The 17903-nt window shown below is 40.7% G+C and overlaps 2 protein-coding genes across 5 annotated transcripts in view; one reads left to right on the forward strand and one right to left on the reverse strand.

Moving 5' to 3' along the window:
- Window positions 1-210: 210 nt before the first annotated feature.
- On the reverse strand, window positions 211-7594 carry RPS24 (ribosomal protein S24). Of its 3 annotated transcripts, XM_027723976.2 has the most exons (8): window positions 7571-7592; window positions 5665-5730; window positions 4871-5080; window positions 4287-4397; window positions 4166-4168; window positions 3425-3441; window positions 1251-1286; window positions 211-412 (listed from the first exon to the last, which is right to left on the reverse strand). In XM_027723976.2, exons 1-6 carry the CDS (start codon window positions 7571-7573, stop codon window positions 3436-3438), a joined length of 399 nt encoding a protein of 132 aa, XP_027579777.1. In that variant the 5' UTR covers window positions 7574-7592; the 3' UTR covers window positions 211-412; window positions 1251-1286; window positions 3425-3435. The 3 variants fall into 3 exon arrangements, with proteins under 3 accessions (XP_027579777.1, XP_027579778.1, XP_027579780.1); XM_027723977.2 differs by lacking the exon at window positions 4166-4168 and having other exon boundaries at window positions 7571-7594; XM_027723979.2 differs by lacking the exons at window positions 3425-3441; window positions 4166-4168.
- An 813-nt stretch (window positions 7595-8407) lies between these two features.
- Window positions 8408-17903, forward strand: part of POLR3A (RNA polymerase III subunit A) — a 36294-nt gene continuing 26798 nt past the window's right edge. For both annotated transcript variants that reach the window (XM_039380911.1, XM_027723975.2), the window contains exons 1-11: window positions 8408-8502; window positions 9317-9452; window positions 9986-10123; window positions 10653-10824; window positions 11992-12146; window positions 13107-13346; window positions 14220-14382; window positions 14579-14715; window positions 15282-15385; window positions 16133-16274; window positions 16717-16857. In XM_039380911.1, the coding sequence (XP_039236845.1) occupies window positions 8459-8502; window positions 9317-9452; window positions 9986-10123; window positions 10653-10824; window positions 11992-12146; window positions 13107-13346; window positions 14220-14382; window positions 14579-14715; window positions 15282-15385; window positions 16133-16274; window positions 16717-16857 (1572 nt within the window). In that variant the 5' untranslated portion in view covers window positions 8408-8458. The remainder of the gene's footprint in view (window positions 8503-9316; window positions 9453-9985; window positions 10124-10652; window positions 10825-11991; window positions 12147-13106; window positions 13347-14219; window positions 14383-14578; window positions 14716-15281; window positions 15386-16132; window positions 16275-16716; window positions 16858-17903) is intronic.

The following is a 17903-nucleotide window of genomic DNA, read 5'->3' on the forward strand; positions in this document are numbered from 1 at the left end:
CACGTTTTGTTCTCCCTTACGCTGTATTCTACAGGTCTATAGAAATCAGGCAGCCAAACAAGAACATCTTAAAAGGACTTTCCAAACCACAGTTTGAACAACAGATGACAAAAGCCTGTCTATATCCATGAAATAACACTGCCTGCTTGGAATTAGTTCATACTACTACCAGTAGAAAGCATTTCAAATTGATAGTCAAAACAAGAGGTGTTTAATTATGAAAAGGTTTTAATACAGTGCAAACAGTGCACCTTTGCTGAATTTCTCAAACTTTACAAAAAGTAGCTTTCAAATCAAAACTATAGGACAAATCAGCATTTTATTGACACAGTTTATTTGATGTTAAAGTCAGATGAACAGGTTCTGCTTTCCAGAATAACTCCTTCTGTACTTCTTCATAGAAGGATGCAGACTGTAAAGGAAAAAAATACATTACTACCACAAAATTAAAACAATTTTTGCACTCATACATTTATAAAGCCTGAAAAACTGGTTCCTAAACAAGTCAGGTGAACCACACTACTCTTCTTTTAAGAGCATAAAGTTCAAAATTTCACAGCACCGTCATGGGAATAAATCAGAGCCTAGATTACAGCATCCCTGTAGAAGAGCTCCACAAGCTACAGGTGCTTTGACAGCTTTCTGTTTAAGACACTAGACAAGCTGTATCAGCTCCCAGACAGACCATTTGTAATAAAACCACTTTTTCCTGAACACTTACTGAACACAGCACTTAGGTTTCTGCAACAAAAATACAGAGACTTATCTGTAAGGGTATCACGCTTGTTAATAAGGAATTTACTTGAAATAAGTGTAAGAAAACAACAGAAATCTGTTCTGAAAATAGTTATCATACTACTTTAATCTATTTAAGACAATAAAAAACAAGGTCTACTATCCTCTCTTTAGCATACCTACAAGTGAAAAATGTAAGCCTTGCTTACAGTTAGACTAAATAATCAGCAGCTTTAGGAACAGTAAATGTGAACTGCCCAATTTCTCATTTCAGTCTTTATAGTAATCAGGTATTTCATGTAAGTCAAAGTCACATAAGCTATCAATTCAGTAGTAATTGATAGCAGTAATTTACTAAAGAAATTTGTAAATATTCTTTCCTAGTCTTAAACTCTTGCATTTGTTTCTACATCTGCACAAGTACCACAGTCTTTGCAAAAATCAGTGTTAGACTACATCATCATCATGACTGGACTGCTGAATGTCTACATTTACAAAGCATTCTCAAATCATACCTGTGATCCATTTTCCATCTGAGGAATGTTCAATTACTGAAAAAGAGAAAGCATTAATTAATATTAAGAATATTTTTATCTAAGTTCTACTACTGTAGAAGATGGAGCCCTGAAGACTTTTACTGACACTCAAAATACGCTTTTTTCAATAATCACATGGAAATGTGCTAGGAAAACTTCAAAATTTTGACTACTGTAGAGACTGAAGACTTAAATTTCACACATTCTCTCAAACTCAAAAGGAGACCTAACAATAGTTGTTCAGAGCTTAACTAATATTCAGAATACAATTGCATGTTCAATTATGCCTACAGGCTACAATGCCTTAAAGTGCCTCTCTTTTTTTTCAGAAAAGCCTCACATGTCAAGGGCTGTCACAGGTACAGCTGTGACATTAAAAGGGAGGGTGGGCCTTTTTTTTTTACATTTCAGTGTTGCATGGTATATGGTCACTGCTCTGAAAGCAAAGACTAGGCGAAGGACATCCACATATACTTGTTGCAAATTTTTAGCAAGCTCAGCAAAGTCTAGAGCTACAGTTACATTAAATAACACACAGCACTTTAAAATACTTCTCTTCAAACTGCAGGGAAAAGAGAATGGGAATTCTAATGGGGTGAGAGGGAAGTACCAAAGAAAACAACCAGACATTGGCACAGTTATATATGACCTTAAGTTCAAAAAAAATTATTCAAGTATGATTCACCATTTCTGTAATTTTCATGACTAGATGGTACATAACTTTTAGAATAATATACACTTGGCTGAAGATTTTTCAGAATCAAGTGCCTACACATTTCTGAGATAAATAGTTCTCACAGACTGTATAGGTGGACTCAAAAACATATTCCAGGACTCCTATTAAAAATTCCTCTGCATAGCTGTGATAAAGGATGATGAACCATATCACATCATTAGCTTTAAACATGCATTTTTCAAGATAAATTTTAAAGACACCAGTGTATTTTACATTTTTCTGTAATGCAGCACAAAACTCTTATCAAGCAAGTTTTCCAGAATGCACACAAAATAATTTATCCTAAGTGAGGACACAAAGATTAACAAAGGTGGTAAACAAGTAACATCTAACCCATGCATACTTATCAATTGAATGACAATTTAAAAAGATATCAATAATGAAAATCACAGTTTACCTCCTACTAAGATTGCATGCTGGTTTGAGAAGCACTTGATACAGAAGTCACATCTTCTACATAATTACCACAGAACATGATCCTGGCCCTAAATTTGTGAAGTGCTGATATGCTTTAAGAGGATTTCTCTGAACTGGACAGCTTTAATAATTCAAGTGACAGTAATTTAACCATTTTGCATTAACACTCAATAACAGGTACTTTCACGTGCAAAAGTCTTGATGGGAAGTTCATCCATACTACTGGGATCAGTGCAACATTAAATGACTCCCTTGCCATTGACAAAAGGGTGTATGTTATGTGTCACTACTATACCAAATGCTATTTTTGTGCCATAAACAACTGTAGGACTTCATGATTAAAACAGCATTAAAGCAGAAAGGAAGAAGGCTCAAAACCTATCTAGTAGAATAGTTCCCTCATCTAGTAATTGTCAGTTACACTGGTCCATTTCCATCCAGTGATAGCAAGAATTTGACTTCCATACTAACTAAAAAATTTAATTTCACTGAAATTTCCAATTTCGCTTTAATTTGTGTCTTAGTTTGGAATACTGCAGGACAATAGTTAAATATAGTTTAAGGCAGACAACTGTGCCTTTATTTCCAAACAGCATCTCAAATGCACTAAGGTGTGATGTGACTCAGCTTTCATGTACACAACTACTTACACACAACAGTCAAGTTACACATGCAATTGCACTGTACTACTTTGAATCAGATGCTGGGGTGTTCTGAACCAATGCCTCAAATTAGAGTATTGAGTTTCTTGGATTTCTTCTCACTGAGTTCCTCATTTTAAAGCTGACTCACTGGTTTCAAAAGTGTTGTTTGCTACTGGTCAAATTTTATTTCTAATTCACATGGAATAAAGTGCATTATGTTATTATTTAACCCTCACAGGACAGATATAAGTTTAAATCAAACATGCATGCAAGGCAGTACAGTGCTTTAATTGAAAGGATGGACACATTTCAGTGATGCATAATTCAGTCACCACATCCATGCTCATTTCCAGTACCTGTAGATACTTCATTTCTGATGGAGAATTCCAAGAAAGTAGAAAAAAAGCAAAAGTGAAGATTACTAAAGTACAAGATGTCAAGGCATTTTCTCAACTACAGAACTAAGCATTGAAACCCACTACTCTCCCTCCCCTTATTAAAACACCTGAAGAAAATCCACTTGGCTGCACAGCTTATTCTGCATTTGTCAAAGGACAAAACACCAGGAAGGAAGATGACTGGCTTCCCACCCAGGCTATTCCTCAGTTGTGGTTTTGTTTCATAACAGAGGAACTCTGCCTCCCTCCTAGCTGCTGGTATCAGGTTCCAGCCTCAGCCCAGGAAGCTCCCACCACAGGAAGACTCTACTATCTTCGGAATCAGTCACTTAAACCCAGGATAAAACAGGCATTGTACTTTTTTCTATTTACACTCTGTTGTCATTGCCTACAATATCCTTAACAAACTCACCTTGATAAATAACACCATAAGTAACAGTAACTTGGTGGAGTAAGCATTAGGTACTTAGGCAGTCTAAGCAACAAGTGTTAAGATTATCTAATGTGTGTATTGCGAGACTGAGTTATGTGATTAGAGCAATACTATTAGATTTAGGAAAGTGTAACTTTAGTTCAAGTGACACGTAGGAAACAGTAATTTAAGAAGCATTCTTTCATGTTGTATCAGCTAAGCTTGCAGCAGTGAGGAGCAAAACTACGCTACAGAGCTGATGACAAGCTATACAACACACAGATTACCTTCTGTTATCCAGTAGAACAGGTGAAAAAATGGAAGAAAAACAGCATTACTCTGTTGAAGAATCTAATCAACATTCCAAAGGCAAATGCTCACTCTAGCTTAAACATATTCTCATCCTACCTTCTTGCCAGCACCAACATTTGCCTTGGCTGTGCCCCTGACTTTCTTCATTCTGTTCTTACGCTCCTTTCGCTGCTTCCTGGAAGTCTTCTTCTTTTCATACAAGCCATGCTATTAAAAAAGTTAAAATAGTATTTGATATTGTTTCTCAGTTACCAACTCTCAATTTAATTTTTATTACTTCTCAACTCTTCATATACAGTTTGAATTTGAAATATTAACTAAACAGCAAGTTCATTAACCAATAAATGATTCAACACAGACCATAAACACTTAAGTAGCACATGGATCAGCCCCATCTCTTATGCTTCTTCCAAACCTTTAAAAGTCATTTATTATCTATTATTGCTAAACATCTCTGGTAACAGGTTTTGCCTTTCCAATTCTCCTGTAATGCAGAGTAAGAAAAACTTAGCCTCTTTTGCAAGTGCAGAGGCTAACCTGTATTATTTTAAGATGTCTCATATGACTGAGTATACCAACAGTACTTTCACAAAACGTGGGGTTTTATACATATAAATACTGAGTAATTAAACGCTTCTAATCTATCCTAACTGCTTCCAAGATACTAGAAGACAACATACCCTGGCAAGCCTGTGCTTTGGTTCATTTTTCTTTGCATAGTCCAAGGAATCGTAGATCATGCCAAAACCGGTTGTCTTGCCACCACCAAAGTGAGTTCTGAAGCCAAAGACGAAAATTACATCAGGGGTTGTCTTGTACATTTTTGCCAGCTTTTCCCTGATTTCTGTTTTGGGGACTGTGGCCTTCCCAGGATGAAGCACATCGATCACCTAAGAAAGAATTTTGACAAGTTGTATAAGAGGTCAATATCCAGTACAACAGCCAGGTGCTACAGTCCCACCAGGAACTTAAGACTTAAACTAACCTACCTTAGCAGCACAAAGTATTTATTATTCAGTTTGATATAAAAGCAGTCAAAAGTTTCCTGCTTCAGTCATTCAAATTCGAAATCACCTTTAAGATCATTTAATCCACCAGTAAATTCAACACTGTCAAGTCTCTCAATGGTACTAAACCATGTCCTCCAGTCTACATGTCTTTTTAATATCTCCAGGGGTGATGACTTAACCCCTTCCCTGGGCAGCCTGTTCCAATGCCTAATAATCCTTTTGGTGTAGAATTTTTCCCCAATATCCAATCTAAACCTCCCCTGGTGCAACTTCAAACGACAGAAGAGTTTGCTACCTCACCATCAGCATTTACCTTCAGCATACATCAACACATCTAAAGCCATAAGCTTTTACAATAAGAACTTTGGAGATTTCAAGGGCCCTGTACTGAGAGCGGCTGAAAACCACCTGCAGCCCTGAGCCAACAGACAAACAATTAAAGGTAAATTTCTGTATTCTTTTACCATCTGCTTGCGCTGCAGCAGCCTGTTTGTCATGAACTTCCTGGTTCTGATGGTCACTGTGTCATTCTGCAAGAGAAAACAAAACAATAGCTACACATACAACTGAAATTTAATAAATACGTAAAAATGCACACTACAGTAACAGTCAGGAGCCTCAGACACTGACAGTGAACTCATGACCTAAGTAGACTGGTCTGGGCTACAGAAAACACCTGTAAGGACAGTGAAAAACTGACAAACTCATCCCCAGTTTTCAAACATTACAGCAACACACACTTTCACCATTCTGAGAAGGTGAAACAGCTTTTAGTGAAACACACAGATTATGGCCCAAGCATTGGAACAATGTAACAGAAGTTTCCTTAGGAAGTTCAAATGTTACAACCTCTGTGGTGTCCTACCCTTAACGGGAAGGAGCATGGAAGACTCCTAGATGCTTGTGGCTGAAAGGAATGACAAAGGTCAGAGGGTCTATAAAAGCTTACAAAGTTTTATTAGCAAATTCCACACTTAGCATGGAAATGGGTATGTTAGACCTTGGCCTCCCAGTGTAAAGACACAGCAGTGGGTTTTGGATAAAGGGATACGCCGAAAGGGAAGAGAGTGAGAACAGAATGGGAGAAAGGGATCACCAATCCTGGTTCCAGCATCAATCTGAGCTTCCTGGGTAACCTTTTATAGATAAGTTTCTCCCTTTCTATGTCACTTAGTTATCATGTACAGTCCATTCCTCTAGACCTTTCCGGAAATAAGTGGGAAGACTTTGATTCCCCCCCAACAGTCCATGCCCATTTCCTGGCCTCATTCCTTCACTTGCACTGTGCTCTGTTCATGTCCAGGAGCCAGAACAAGGATGCCTGTTCCTGGAAAAGTGCTGCCCTACCTCCATGTGGCCCCTCTCCCCAGCCACAGCAATCCTTGGCTGTCATTACCAACACTCGTTTGGCTCCGCTGCCACCCAGCTGTTGGTGCTGGAGACACACAGGAGCCCACTCAGCTTTTAGGCTTTACAGCTTCTTAACTGTTACAGAATGGGTCAGGTGGGGAGGGACTACAGAGGGTAATATGGCTGGGTCCAGACAGTTCTTGAATATCTCCAGTGAGGGAGAATCCACACCTTCTCTGGGCAACCTGTTCCAGTTGCTCACACAGCAAAGAAGTTCTTCCTCATGTCCAGGTGGAACTTCCTGTGCAGCAGTTTATGCCCATTGCCTCTTGTCCTACTGCTCAGCACCACCGTGCAGAGCCTGGATCCATCCTCTTGGTACCCTCCCTTCTGATACTGACAGACATTGACGGGGTCCCCTCTAAGACGCCTCTTCTCGAGGCTGAAACGGCCCAGCTCCCTCAGTCTGTCCTCATAAAAGAGATGCTCCAGACCCTTCTTTCTTGCCCTCCCCTGGATCTGCTGCAGGAGCTCCATGCCTCTCTTGAACTAAGGTGCCCAGATTTGGACAGAGCACTCCAGATGTGGCCTCTCCAGGGCTGCGCAGAGGAGCAGGATCACCTCCCTCAACCTGCCGCCAATGCTCTTCTTAACGCAAAGCATAAATTTCTCTAAAAAAACCCCACACGCGTCTGTTCCCTTAACGCCTTCAGACACAGGCAGCCACGAAACACACACGACTCTGACCTACGGCAGCTCCCTGATAACTCCCGAGCAGCAGCCCAGCGTTACCGCGCTATCAGAGCCCGGGGCCGCACCCGGCCCGGCCCGAGCCCCGCTGCTACCAGCGGACACAGATACACGGCAGCCCGGCCGCCAGAGCGAAGGCTCGGTGCGCGCCATACTCGCACGGGCGGGTGCAGGCGGGCCAGCCCGACGGGGCGCGGCGGCGCAGGGGCGCGGCGGGGCCAGGATGGCGGCAGCGCAGGGCGGATAGCGGGGAAAGGACCGCGCACTCACCATGGCGGCGACGGCGGCGGCGGCGACACGGCGGGGAAAGGGCCAGCACCGCCTCCCGGCCAATCATAAGGCAGCGCGGGGGCCTTCCCACGGGGCGGGGCCTGGCGTGAGGGTGTCTTCTTCAGAGCCGGGCGTGGTAGGGGTGCCTTCCGTGTGCCTGGTGGACGCTGGGGCGGAGGGATGAGCTCGGCCCGGACCTTCCTGGCTTGGCTGAGCCCAGTTCAGTTTAGTTCTCCCGCCACGTGCTGGCGCTGCCGCGGCTCTGGCTTTGCCTTTGTGCAGCCTGTCCTGGGGCTGCTGCTGGGGCGCCACGCACAAAGTCACGGGCTGAGCCGGAGCCATGGACTGAGTGTGGCTGTGGAGTTGTTTAAGGCTGAGGGAGCTGGAACTGTTCAGCCTCGAGAAGAGGCGACTGAGAGGGGACTTCGCCCATTTGTATAAGTATCTAAAGGGGGGTTGTCAGGGGATGGACCAGGCCCTTCTTGGTGGTGCTGAGCAATAGGACAAGAGGCAACGGGCAGAAACTCCTGCACGGGAAGCTCCACCTGAGCACGAGGAGCAACTTCTTTACTGTGCAGTGATCGTGCACTGGAACAGATCACCCAGAGAAGGTGTGGAGTCTCCCTCACTGGAGATGTCCAACGCTGGACACAACCCTGTGCCATGTGCAAGGAGTGACCGTTCTTGAAGGGCGAGACGGTGTGACCCCGTGGCCCCACCGTGATTCTCCCAATCCTGCCCATCCCGTGCCCGCTCCGCTCCCGGAGCCCCGAGCGCGGCGGGTCCCGCTGGGGCCGCCAGGGGGCGCTGCGCGCGGAGGCCGCGCCGCCCGGCCCGCCCGGCGCGTGCAGCCCCGTGGGCCCGGCGGGTCCCGGCGCCGCCGCCGCGATGGTGAAGGAGCAGTTCAGAGAGACCGATGTGGCCAAGAAAATGTGAGTGGGGCCCGCGCGGTGCTCCGGGGGCTGAGGCGGGGAGCGGCAGGATTCCCGAGGCGGGGCGGAACCACTGGAGCTGGGGAGAGGTTCGGGGCGGGGGGGGGGGGGGGGGGGGGGGGGGGGGGGGGGGTGATGGCGCGGCGGCTCCGCCCGGAGAAGCGCTGGCACGGGCTGGGCTATGCCTGTGCCCAGGTCTGGGGGTGCCCAGGAATATAAACCACCAGCTCACCGCAAAGCAGCTGTGTTCTCTATAGTTATCTGAAAAGATCCTGTTTCAGCACTACTGTGAATCAGTTTAATCACCTTTGCGTTGTTTTCGAGTGCTTTCGGGTCCGCAGAAGGGCAGCGGGGCTGGTGAAGGGTCTGGAACACAAGTCCTGTGAGGAGCGGCGGAGGGAGCTGGCCGTGTTTAGGCTGGATAAAAGGAGGCTTAAGGGGGCCCTAAATATTCTACAACTACCTGAAAGGAGGGTGCAGCCAGGTGGGGGTCGGTCTCTTCTTCCAGGCAACAATGGATAGGACAAGAGGACACAGTCTCAGGCTGCACCAGGAGAGGTTTAGGTTGGTCATCACGAAGAATTTCTTCACCGAAAGGGTGGTTAGACATTTAAGGGCAGATTGGAAGTAGCACTTAGAGCCGTGGTCTAGCTGACAGAGTGGTGTTCAGTCATAGGTTGGACTCAATGATCTCAGGGGTCTTCTCCAAACTAATTGATTCTATGACGCTTAGGGAGGTGTGTGCTTGTCATTAGAAGTGTTTCTGTATACGTGTATGCGTGCCCATACATACATGTGGAATTTTCCATCCTAGAAGCCACATCTGCTTTGGCATGAAATCTCCAGAAGAGATGCGTCAGCAAGCTCACATTCAAGTGGTCAGCAAAAACTTGTATAGTCAGGACAATCATCACTCTCCACTGCAATATGGAGTGCTGGACCATCGCATGGTGAGAACCATTTGTTTTTCCCAGACTCTTTTTGTGGAACTACCCAAGTGGTTAAAAAAAGTTGGAGTCACTGAAATGTACTGCTTATCCAAAAAACACAAAAATGAGTCTTTACCTGAATTTCATAGACTGTTAGCTGTAGTGGCAACTACTTTATTCATGCTTTTGGGGGGTTCAGGAATGCGTTCTTTTGAGGCAGGAGGTAAGTTCTTTCTGCCAAGTTGTTGGGAGACCCGGAGACATCCATCAACATCATGCCATATCAACAGGAACAAAATGCCATAATGTAGATGAATGGGCTGTGGGTCACTTTCAAGAGCTGTGTAAGTCCATGTTATTGGTGTCAGTAGGGGCTGTTTTTCTTAAGGGTTGGAGTGAATATAATGCTACTGATGTGCTTCTGATGCTGGGGAAAAGGAGTGGGTCTGCTGTTAGAATACCTGACTAGCTTAAAAGCTGTTGTATTTTGTATCTATTCAGTCAATTACAGCAGATTTTTCTTTCTTTATGTGTGCATTCTCTTTCTCCCAAAGGGAACCAGTGAAAAAGACCGTCCCTGTGAAACCTGTGGAAAAAGTCTAGCTGATTGTTTAGGACATTATGGGTACATTGACTTAGAGCTGCCATGTTTTCATGTTGGATACTTCAAAGCTGTGATAGGCATCTTACAGGTAAACATGATTATGATTTGTTGTCAGTTTTTAGTCTAGAAAAAAGGAAAAATTCAGGAAAGATGACGTCTGAAAGTTAATTGAGAAGGCCAAAATAACATTGCATTATTAATTTGTTTTCTTTTGCAAAACGAATTTATTTAAATACCAGTCTTAGTGATGTAAATATATCCATTTTGTTTTATGCAACCTCAGGCTGATAAATTTAATGTTATTTTTCTGTCATTTCAATTAAATATATGCAGTATAATTTACCTTTAAGGACATCCCAGTAAATCAAAGCTCTGTTTGCTATATATGGATTTTTAAGGTCCTGCAGAACTTAGATAAGGATTTGCTTCATTTACTGTAACTTATTTTTCTCCTGGGCTTTTTAATGTATATTGCAATGTGAAAATTGGTCTTTCAATAAGACAGTAAGTAGTATCTCATTCAAAAAACTGCATTCTGTTGAAGAACTTAAGGTATAGATCAAGAGGTTACATGTCTGAATGTTAGACAACTGTGTTTCTACGTGTTTACATTTTAGATGATCTGCAAAACCTGTTGCCGTATCATGCTGTCAGTGGAAGAAAAAAAGCAGTTTTTGGATTACCTAAAGCGACCTGGCCTTACATACCTTCAGAAGAGAGGGCTAAAAAAGAAAGTGTCTGAGAAGTGCCGAAAGAAAAACACTTGTCCTTACTGTGGGGCCTTTAATGGTGAGTGTTGGCATTAGCAGTTTGTGAAGCTGTCTACTGTGATGGTTTTTTTACCTCGACAGCTGTGATAGGATCCAAATCTTGAATGTGCTTGTTTGTTGCACAGCTGGTGGGTGTTCTCTCTGGCCTTTGTTAAGAAATAGGTTATTTTATTTCTAGTGCCAGACACATGCTTTTTCGTGTCTCATTTGTGTGGATATAGACATTCACCTAGTTGCTTGTATTGTTTCATGGAAGTAACCAATAGTTGATACTTGAATAATGGCAAAAAAACCTGTTTAGCGTGTTTTTAAAAATACTGGGAGCTGTTGGCAGTGATTAATACCTGAACATGAAAACATGGGTAGACTTTGTAATTTTGAGTGACCATCATTTTTCGTCATGGTATTAAATTGTCCTTCTTAAGATTATTCCTTCTTCAGGGCAGAGTATCTTCATAAGGTTTCACATCGATTTTCAAAATACATCTTGTTTTTTTTTTCATCTACACTGATCACGTTAGTGCTGTTTAAGGACTTAAAGTGTTACAGACTAACTATCTACTATGAATCTTTAACTTAAGACTTCACACTTTTAACTCATGAAAATTGTGGGTTGTTTGTTGTAATGGTCAACAACCTGAATAAATGGAGAGCTACTTCATCATAAGTGCCATATGTACATCTAGGGGGCATAAACAGTAGGCATTTACAAAATTATGTGTTAGGTTGGAATACTTCAGTAAAAAAAGTGAGCATTTGTTCTCATTTGTGAAAGTTTCGTGAATAATGTTACCTGTATGACGTGAAAGTATTTATTAGATTTTTCTGAGAATTCACTTCAAAAGTTACTTCAGAAGATAGTGAAATGATACATAAGTGGAACATCTTGGTCCTGTTTTTAGTGTTGGAACTTCTACTTTAAAAAAAATCTGCTGTGAATGAGATGAAGCTGAATTAAAAAGCGTGGACTAAACCAGCTGCTTTGAGCTTCAGATGCAGCATCATGATGTAGACACACCAAGCCATCCATTCAAGAAAGTATGACTTGGTTGTCCTCGTATTTTGTGAGTTCAGGAAGCTGGTTAATAAAGCACATAAAGTTGTTTTGTTTCTGTGTTTACCAAAGGTTTAACTAGGTTTGGAACTGTACTTGTTTTGAGTTCTGATGTTGTTTTATTGCTTGCAGGAACTGTGAAGAAGTGTGGTTTGTTGAAAATAATACATGAAAAGTACAAGACAAATAAGAAAGTTGTAGATCCAATAGTATCTACTTTTCTGCAGTCCTTTGAAACTGCCATTGAACATAACAAAGAAGTAGAACCCTTACTGGGAAGAGCTCAGGTGACTTTTATTATTACTTAAATTTTCTGCTAGTTTTTGTGCATGACATAAAACTCCTCAAGGGTTTTCAATGTATGAGCTAAAGTCTTATGGTAGTCCAAGAATTCTGTATATCAAAAGACACATGAAGAATGTTTGTATCTACTGCAATAATGTTAACTTTGCTAAAATGAGAAATTTAGTTTATTGGTATGTCCTGATACATCACTTTCTGCCTGTAAAGAATGGGGATCTTCTTGGTGTGTTAGGCTTCCATAAGCTAGAAAAGGAAGAATAAACATACAAGACAAACAAGTTTGCACGTACAGGTAGATTTACTGTAACTCCAGTATAATTCTGATATACAGATACTTTTTTCTTCAGAAGACATTAATGTTGAGAAGGAGAGAGGAAACTTTTTTTATTCATTTTTTATTTCATGAAGCTTTGCATTATATGCAGTTTTGTTTCCTTCTGCTCTCTGCAAGCTGGGAAGATCTCCAGGTACATCTTTAAATAGAAAAAGAAGTGAATATCTGGACTTTCTTATACTACAGCAGTAGCTGTTCTAGGAAGAAAGAAACTAAGTTTTGGAAAAGAGTCTAGAAAGTACTGTAAGTTATGTGAGTTTCTGCGAATAAAATGAATACAATGTGCTGTAAGTTCATTGTAGGATGTTAACTGCTTTGTCTATTAGCTATGAAATACCCTTTGTTAACTCTTGAGAAAAGTCAGTAATATGATGACAAGTAAACACTAATATATAGGAAAAAAAACATAGGAAGGAATATAGCACGTTAACATTTGAGATGCTAAAAGCATTGGTTCAGGATAAATAAACCAAACATAGTTTTATTTGCATGAATAATTCTGTTTGCCTTTGAAAAAGACTTTCTTTTTGAACATCAGTAAATAAGGGGAGGAGGGAAGCACTGAAACTTCATATGATGGCTTTTCCCCGTTTTCCAATGGATTTTGTAGGAAAACTTGAATCCTTTGGTAGTGTTGAACCTCTTTAGAAGAATCCCAGCAGAAGACATTCCTCTACTTCTAATGAATCCAGAAGCAGGTAAACCTTCAGATTTGATCCTCACACGGCTCTTGGTGCCTCCGCTGTGTATCAGACCCTCTGTGGTGAGTGACTTGAAGTCGGGCACCAATGAAGACGATTTGACAATGAAACTCACTGAGATCATTTTCCTCAATGATGTCATAAAAAAGGTGAGTTATCCTTCAAGCTCTGAAACTGTTGCCATTGAAAAGATTTGGTTAGGATTGAATACAGGAAATGGGTTTACTGCTTACAATCTGCTACTGTGTTTCTATGTTGTTGGGATTTTATTGAAAGAAGTAAGAAAAGCTTGCTTCAGATGGAGCTGGCTGACTGGCTGCTTGCAGTTTAGGACATGCTCAAGATCTGCTGGGATTCTTATGGGAAATGTTTTGTCATTTCAGCTCTGGTCTGTAAATTTCTTTTTTCCCTCTCCCTCCTATGACACTTTTCAAGTGGTCACTTACAATAAAAATATTGCACCTATTGCTTTGTGCTTTTTTTTTTCTTTTTTGTCCTTGTAGACTTTCCTTTTTTTTTTTTACTGCATCTTTCTTTATTTCATCATCTGTTCTTAAGAAGTCAGGTTTCATTTAGCATGGTTATCAAATTGAGACTAGAAGTAAATTTGACAATTTATCAGTTGTTTAGAAGAGCACTTCTATCAAACTAATACTTTTTATGCTTTTCGAAACTGGTCTTTTGTCAAGCAAACAAAATCAGTTGAGTACTGACTCTCCCCTGATTGACAAATTAGGAAATACTGGTGATTTTCCTGACTGTTAAGTTATATTACCTTAACTTCAGTGGATTGGGAAGAATATAATTTAAACAAATACCTAGTTTTGTCCAAAGCCCATGTTAGTGAAAAGATAGCAGTATACACCCTGTAATAAAGTTACCTTGCCTTTTTCATTCCAGTGTATGGAACTGTCATAGTGTTATTTGCAGAAGAACAGTTGTACTTATAACAGAAAAATACTTTGCTAGTTTATTATGTGGTGTTATATTTATTTTCTGAACTGGATGACTATTTTGTTTAGCATAGGATATCAGGAGCCAAAACACAGATGATTATGGAAGACTGGGATTTTCTTCAACTGCAGTGTGCCCTGTACATTAATAGTGAGCTCTCGGGAATTCCTCTCAACATGGCACCTAAGAAATGGACCAGAGGTTTTGTTCAGAGGCTTAAGGGAAAGCAAGGTATGTCTAGAAAGTTGGTTTTAATTTTATATTTTTTTTTGAGCTGCAAATATTTGCTATTGTCAGGTGTATCTCTGCCACTGTTGTGTTACACTTCGGTGCTGTACCTTAAAGGATGTTCTAATATGCTGTCTTAACAGATAACATTTGGCAAACAATTTTTAATAAAAGAGTTTTAACATTTTTATTTGGTTAGGTCGTTTTAGAGGCAATCTGTCTGGAAAGCGAGTGGATTTTTCTGGCAGAACAGTCATTTCACCTGATCCCAACTTAAGAATAGATGAAGTAGCAGTGCCTATTCATGTTGCTAAAATACTGACCTTTCCTGAAAAGGTAAGTAGTATAGAACCAAAACTCAAAACTCTTCCTATGCTTTTTTTTTTTCTCTTCTTGAAACCAGACCTCAGTGTTGTTTCCTTTTAGCCTTTCTATAAAAGGGAGTGAATGTGTTGCATTCTGTTTGAAAGGTCATTCAGTGATGCTTTGCCAGTTTTGTTGCTGTTGGCAAATGAAGGCTTTAGCATTGGCTATGGCAAGTGCTGAGAGGGCATGTGGTCTACGGTGTGACCTATCTAGAGGGAAGAGTTTTGCTTCATATTTTTTGAACTCCTACATAGCTTCATGTGTTGGTTGGTGTATCTGTCTAAGGAGTGGTTGGGTATTTTTATATCTAAATTTATCACCCAGATTTTTAATTTAATTTAACTCTGTTATTGTGCTCAAAGATTGGCTTGTGTTTTCCTCCTCTATTCCCTCCTGCCAATTCCCTTCAGCAGCTTGAGGCTGTGACAGGAGATTGTCAGTTGAGCCTAAAACTTGAAAATGCAAAAACCACCAGTAAAAACAAGAGATCCTGAAACATGTTTCGTTTGTTTCTGATTGAAGTCTTTATGCAACAGGTGAACAAAGCAAATATTAATTTTATGAGGAAACTTGTCTGTAATGGTCCTGATGTTCATCCTGGAGCCAACTTCATACAGCAAAGGCACACCCAAATGAAAAGGTATCAAACTTTTCTGTAATTGTTCACTTTTTATTTCTCCTCATCAACTTGTTCTTAGTGCTGTGTGAAAACAGGTTATATCTAAAGAGATTAAAATTTATTTTTAGAATCTTTCATTATGGGCAGTAGCAAAAGAATTGTCATTATGTCCTCAGGTTTAGTGTAATATTTATTTCTAAATAATCTGTTACATTTAATCTGAAGTGCACATACTGATGATAATGAACTGCAATTAGATTGGTATTTTTTTGTGACTGAGACATAGTTGAAATAGAGGGTGTAGTACAGATGTAAATGAAAATGGGCAGTTATGGGCAAGTTGTACTGGCTGTTTTCATGAAAGCTAATCTGCAGTCAGTTTATAGGTAGTAAAAAGGGATATAATATATAAATATATAATATTTAATATATAATATATAATAAATAAAATATATAAATAAAACTTCCTATACTCTTTGATACAACTGAAACAAATTCTGTTTTCATAAATTGACTTTTTTCTTACTTACTGGTCTAATTACTGTAGCTTTGTTAACTGATGTCAAAATACATTCATTACTTAAAATAGCAGCAGGACTGATGGTTAATGATTCAATCCGCACCAATTTTGTCTTCTACTTATTGTAATACAAATACTCCAACATTTAATGAAAAAGCTTGCATTATTAACACAGAATTATTTTTCAGTTGTCTTTACATCTACTGCTTATATTTCTTCTGACTCTGTTATTATATGTTGCTATTAAGATTTTTGAAATATGGGAACCGAGAAAAGATGGCCCAGGAGCTGAAATTTGGTGATATTGTGGAGCGACACCTTATAGATGGTGACATAGTCCTGTTCAACCGACAGCCCTCTCTTCACAAGCTGAGCATCATGGCTCACATTGTAAGTGCACACAGTCTAACACAGAGGTGGGGCATCCCTGGATATTGGGTGGTTTACCTTCAGTGGTGTTTCTGTCTTACATGAGCACAAATAAACAGCATCTTCTGAAGCAGTGTGTGGGAACTAGCATGAGTACAGTGCAGTTGTGCCTTTGCATGGGAACTGATGTGTACTGGGATAGCTGTCTTCTGCCAGTAGCCATAATTGACTTTGTTCTTATGTATTTCATTTTTGTAGAGTTGATGTGATCTCTGCAAAGCACATTGTCTTTCTGTGCTTTTGTATAAATTGTTCATAATGACAACTATTAGCTATGTTTCTATAATACAATAAGTACGATTTCTGTCAATTCCTGCTTGAGTTAAGTCCTTTAATCAGGAATTTTCATCTTTCATCTATGCTTGACTAAGTGTGCATCACTTTTTTTTTTCCCCTTTTCCAGGCTAGAGTAAAACCTCATAGGACATTCAGATTCAATGAATGTGTCTGCACACCATACAATGCAGACTTCGATGGAGATGAGATGAACCTTCACCTTCCTCAGACAGAAGAAGCAAAAGCAGAAGCACTTGTTTTAATGGGAGTAGGTTGATAATGTTTGGGTTGGGATTTTGTTAGTGACAGATTGGCTGAGCCCTGTATTTCTTAACTTGCACATGAAATCTGAAATATTATCTAGATTACTGGATGTGGATAATTTTTAACTTTGAAGCTGCCTGAAAACTCTGCAAAAGGGAACTCAGAATAAATTAGGACTGTTACTTAATGGTAGCCTAAATTTAATATCTGTGGAAAATCCAGTGGTTTTAAGTAAGCAGATGTCATTAGTATGTTTCTGCCTGACTGTCCTTAGGGATTGCTACCCAACTAGGGTGGCTATGTTACCAACAGATATTTGCTTTCTGGTCTGACAGCATGCATGTTAAATCTAAGATGGACAGACCAGCTGGAAATGTGGCAGCAATACTGGACTTATACTGGAGAAAGCAACTTACCAGAGAAGGCAGGAGGCTCTTAGGGCAGGGTCAAAAAGGGAGAAGGGAGGGTAGCTAAATAGGGATCCCATGGTTGCAAGCTTTGATCTGTGGTGTGAAAGTAGAGTCAGCAGTATCAAGCTGAGGATTTTCCAGTACATTGCTCCTTTAGGGTGACTAAATGACACTGCTTCTTCAGATGTACCCACACAACTGTTGGCTGCAGCATGTATGGGCTCCCTGAACTGACTCACGAGCTTAAAAAGAAAACCCCCAGCCCTCAAGTGTGTGATTGAGGTCTTTGTGGGTGTGTGTTCACTGGTGGATAGGTGGGAGGTGGGGGTGATGAACTGGAGCAGTAGACTGAGTACTAAGACTCAGACTTAGAGAAGAACATCAGAACATGGGGCTTGTGGAGGTGGCTGGCTTGACTGTTACTGATTAGTAAGGACCACACGACTTGGAATATTCCAGTAACTCCCCATAGTAAGGGTAACCTCTTTTCTCCCTTCCCAGGTTCTCAAAGCTAGCTTGTCTTCCCTTCCCTTAACTGTCCCTACCAAAACACATCAAGTTGATTGCAACTTCTGTTTTGGAAACAGAATACATAATTTCCAGTAACTATTCCTTAACTGTCAATAGATGTGCATGGACT

The sequence above is a fragment of the Pipra filicauda genome, unplaced genomic scaffold, assembly GCF_003945595.2.
Source record: "Pipra filicauda isolate LSUMZ 115617 unplaced genomic scaffold, ASM394559v2 scaffold207_size1410395_pilon, whole genome shotgun sequence".
NCBI lineage: Eukaryota > Metazoa > Chordata > Aves > Passeriformes > Pipridae > Pipra > Pipra filicauda.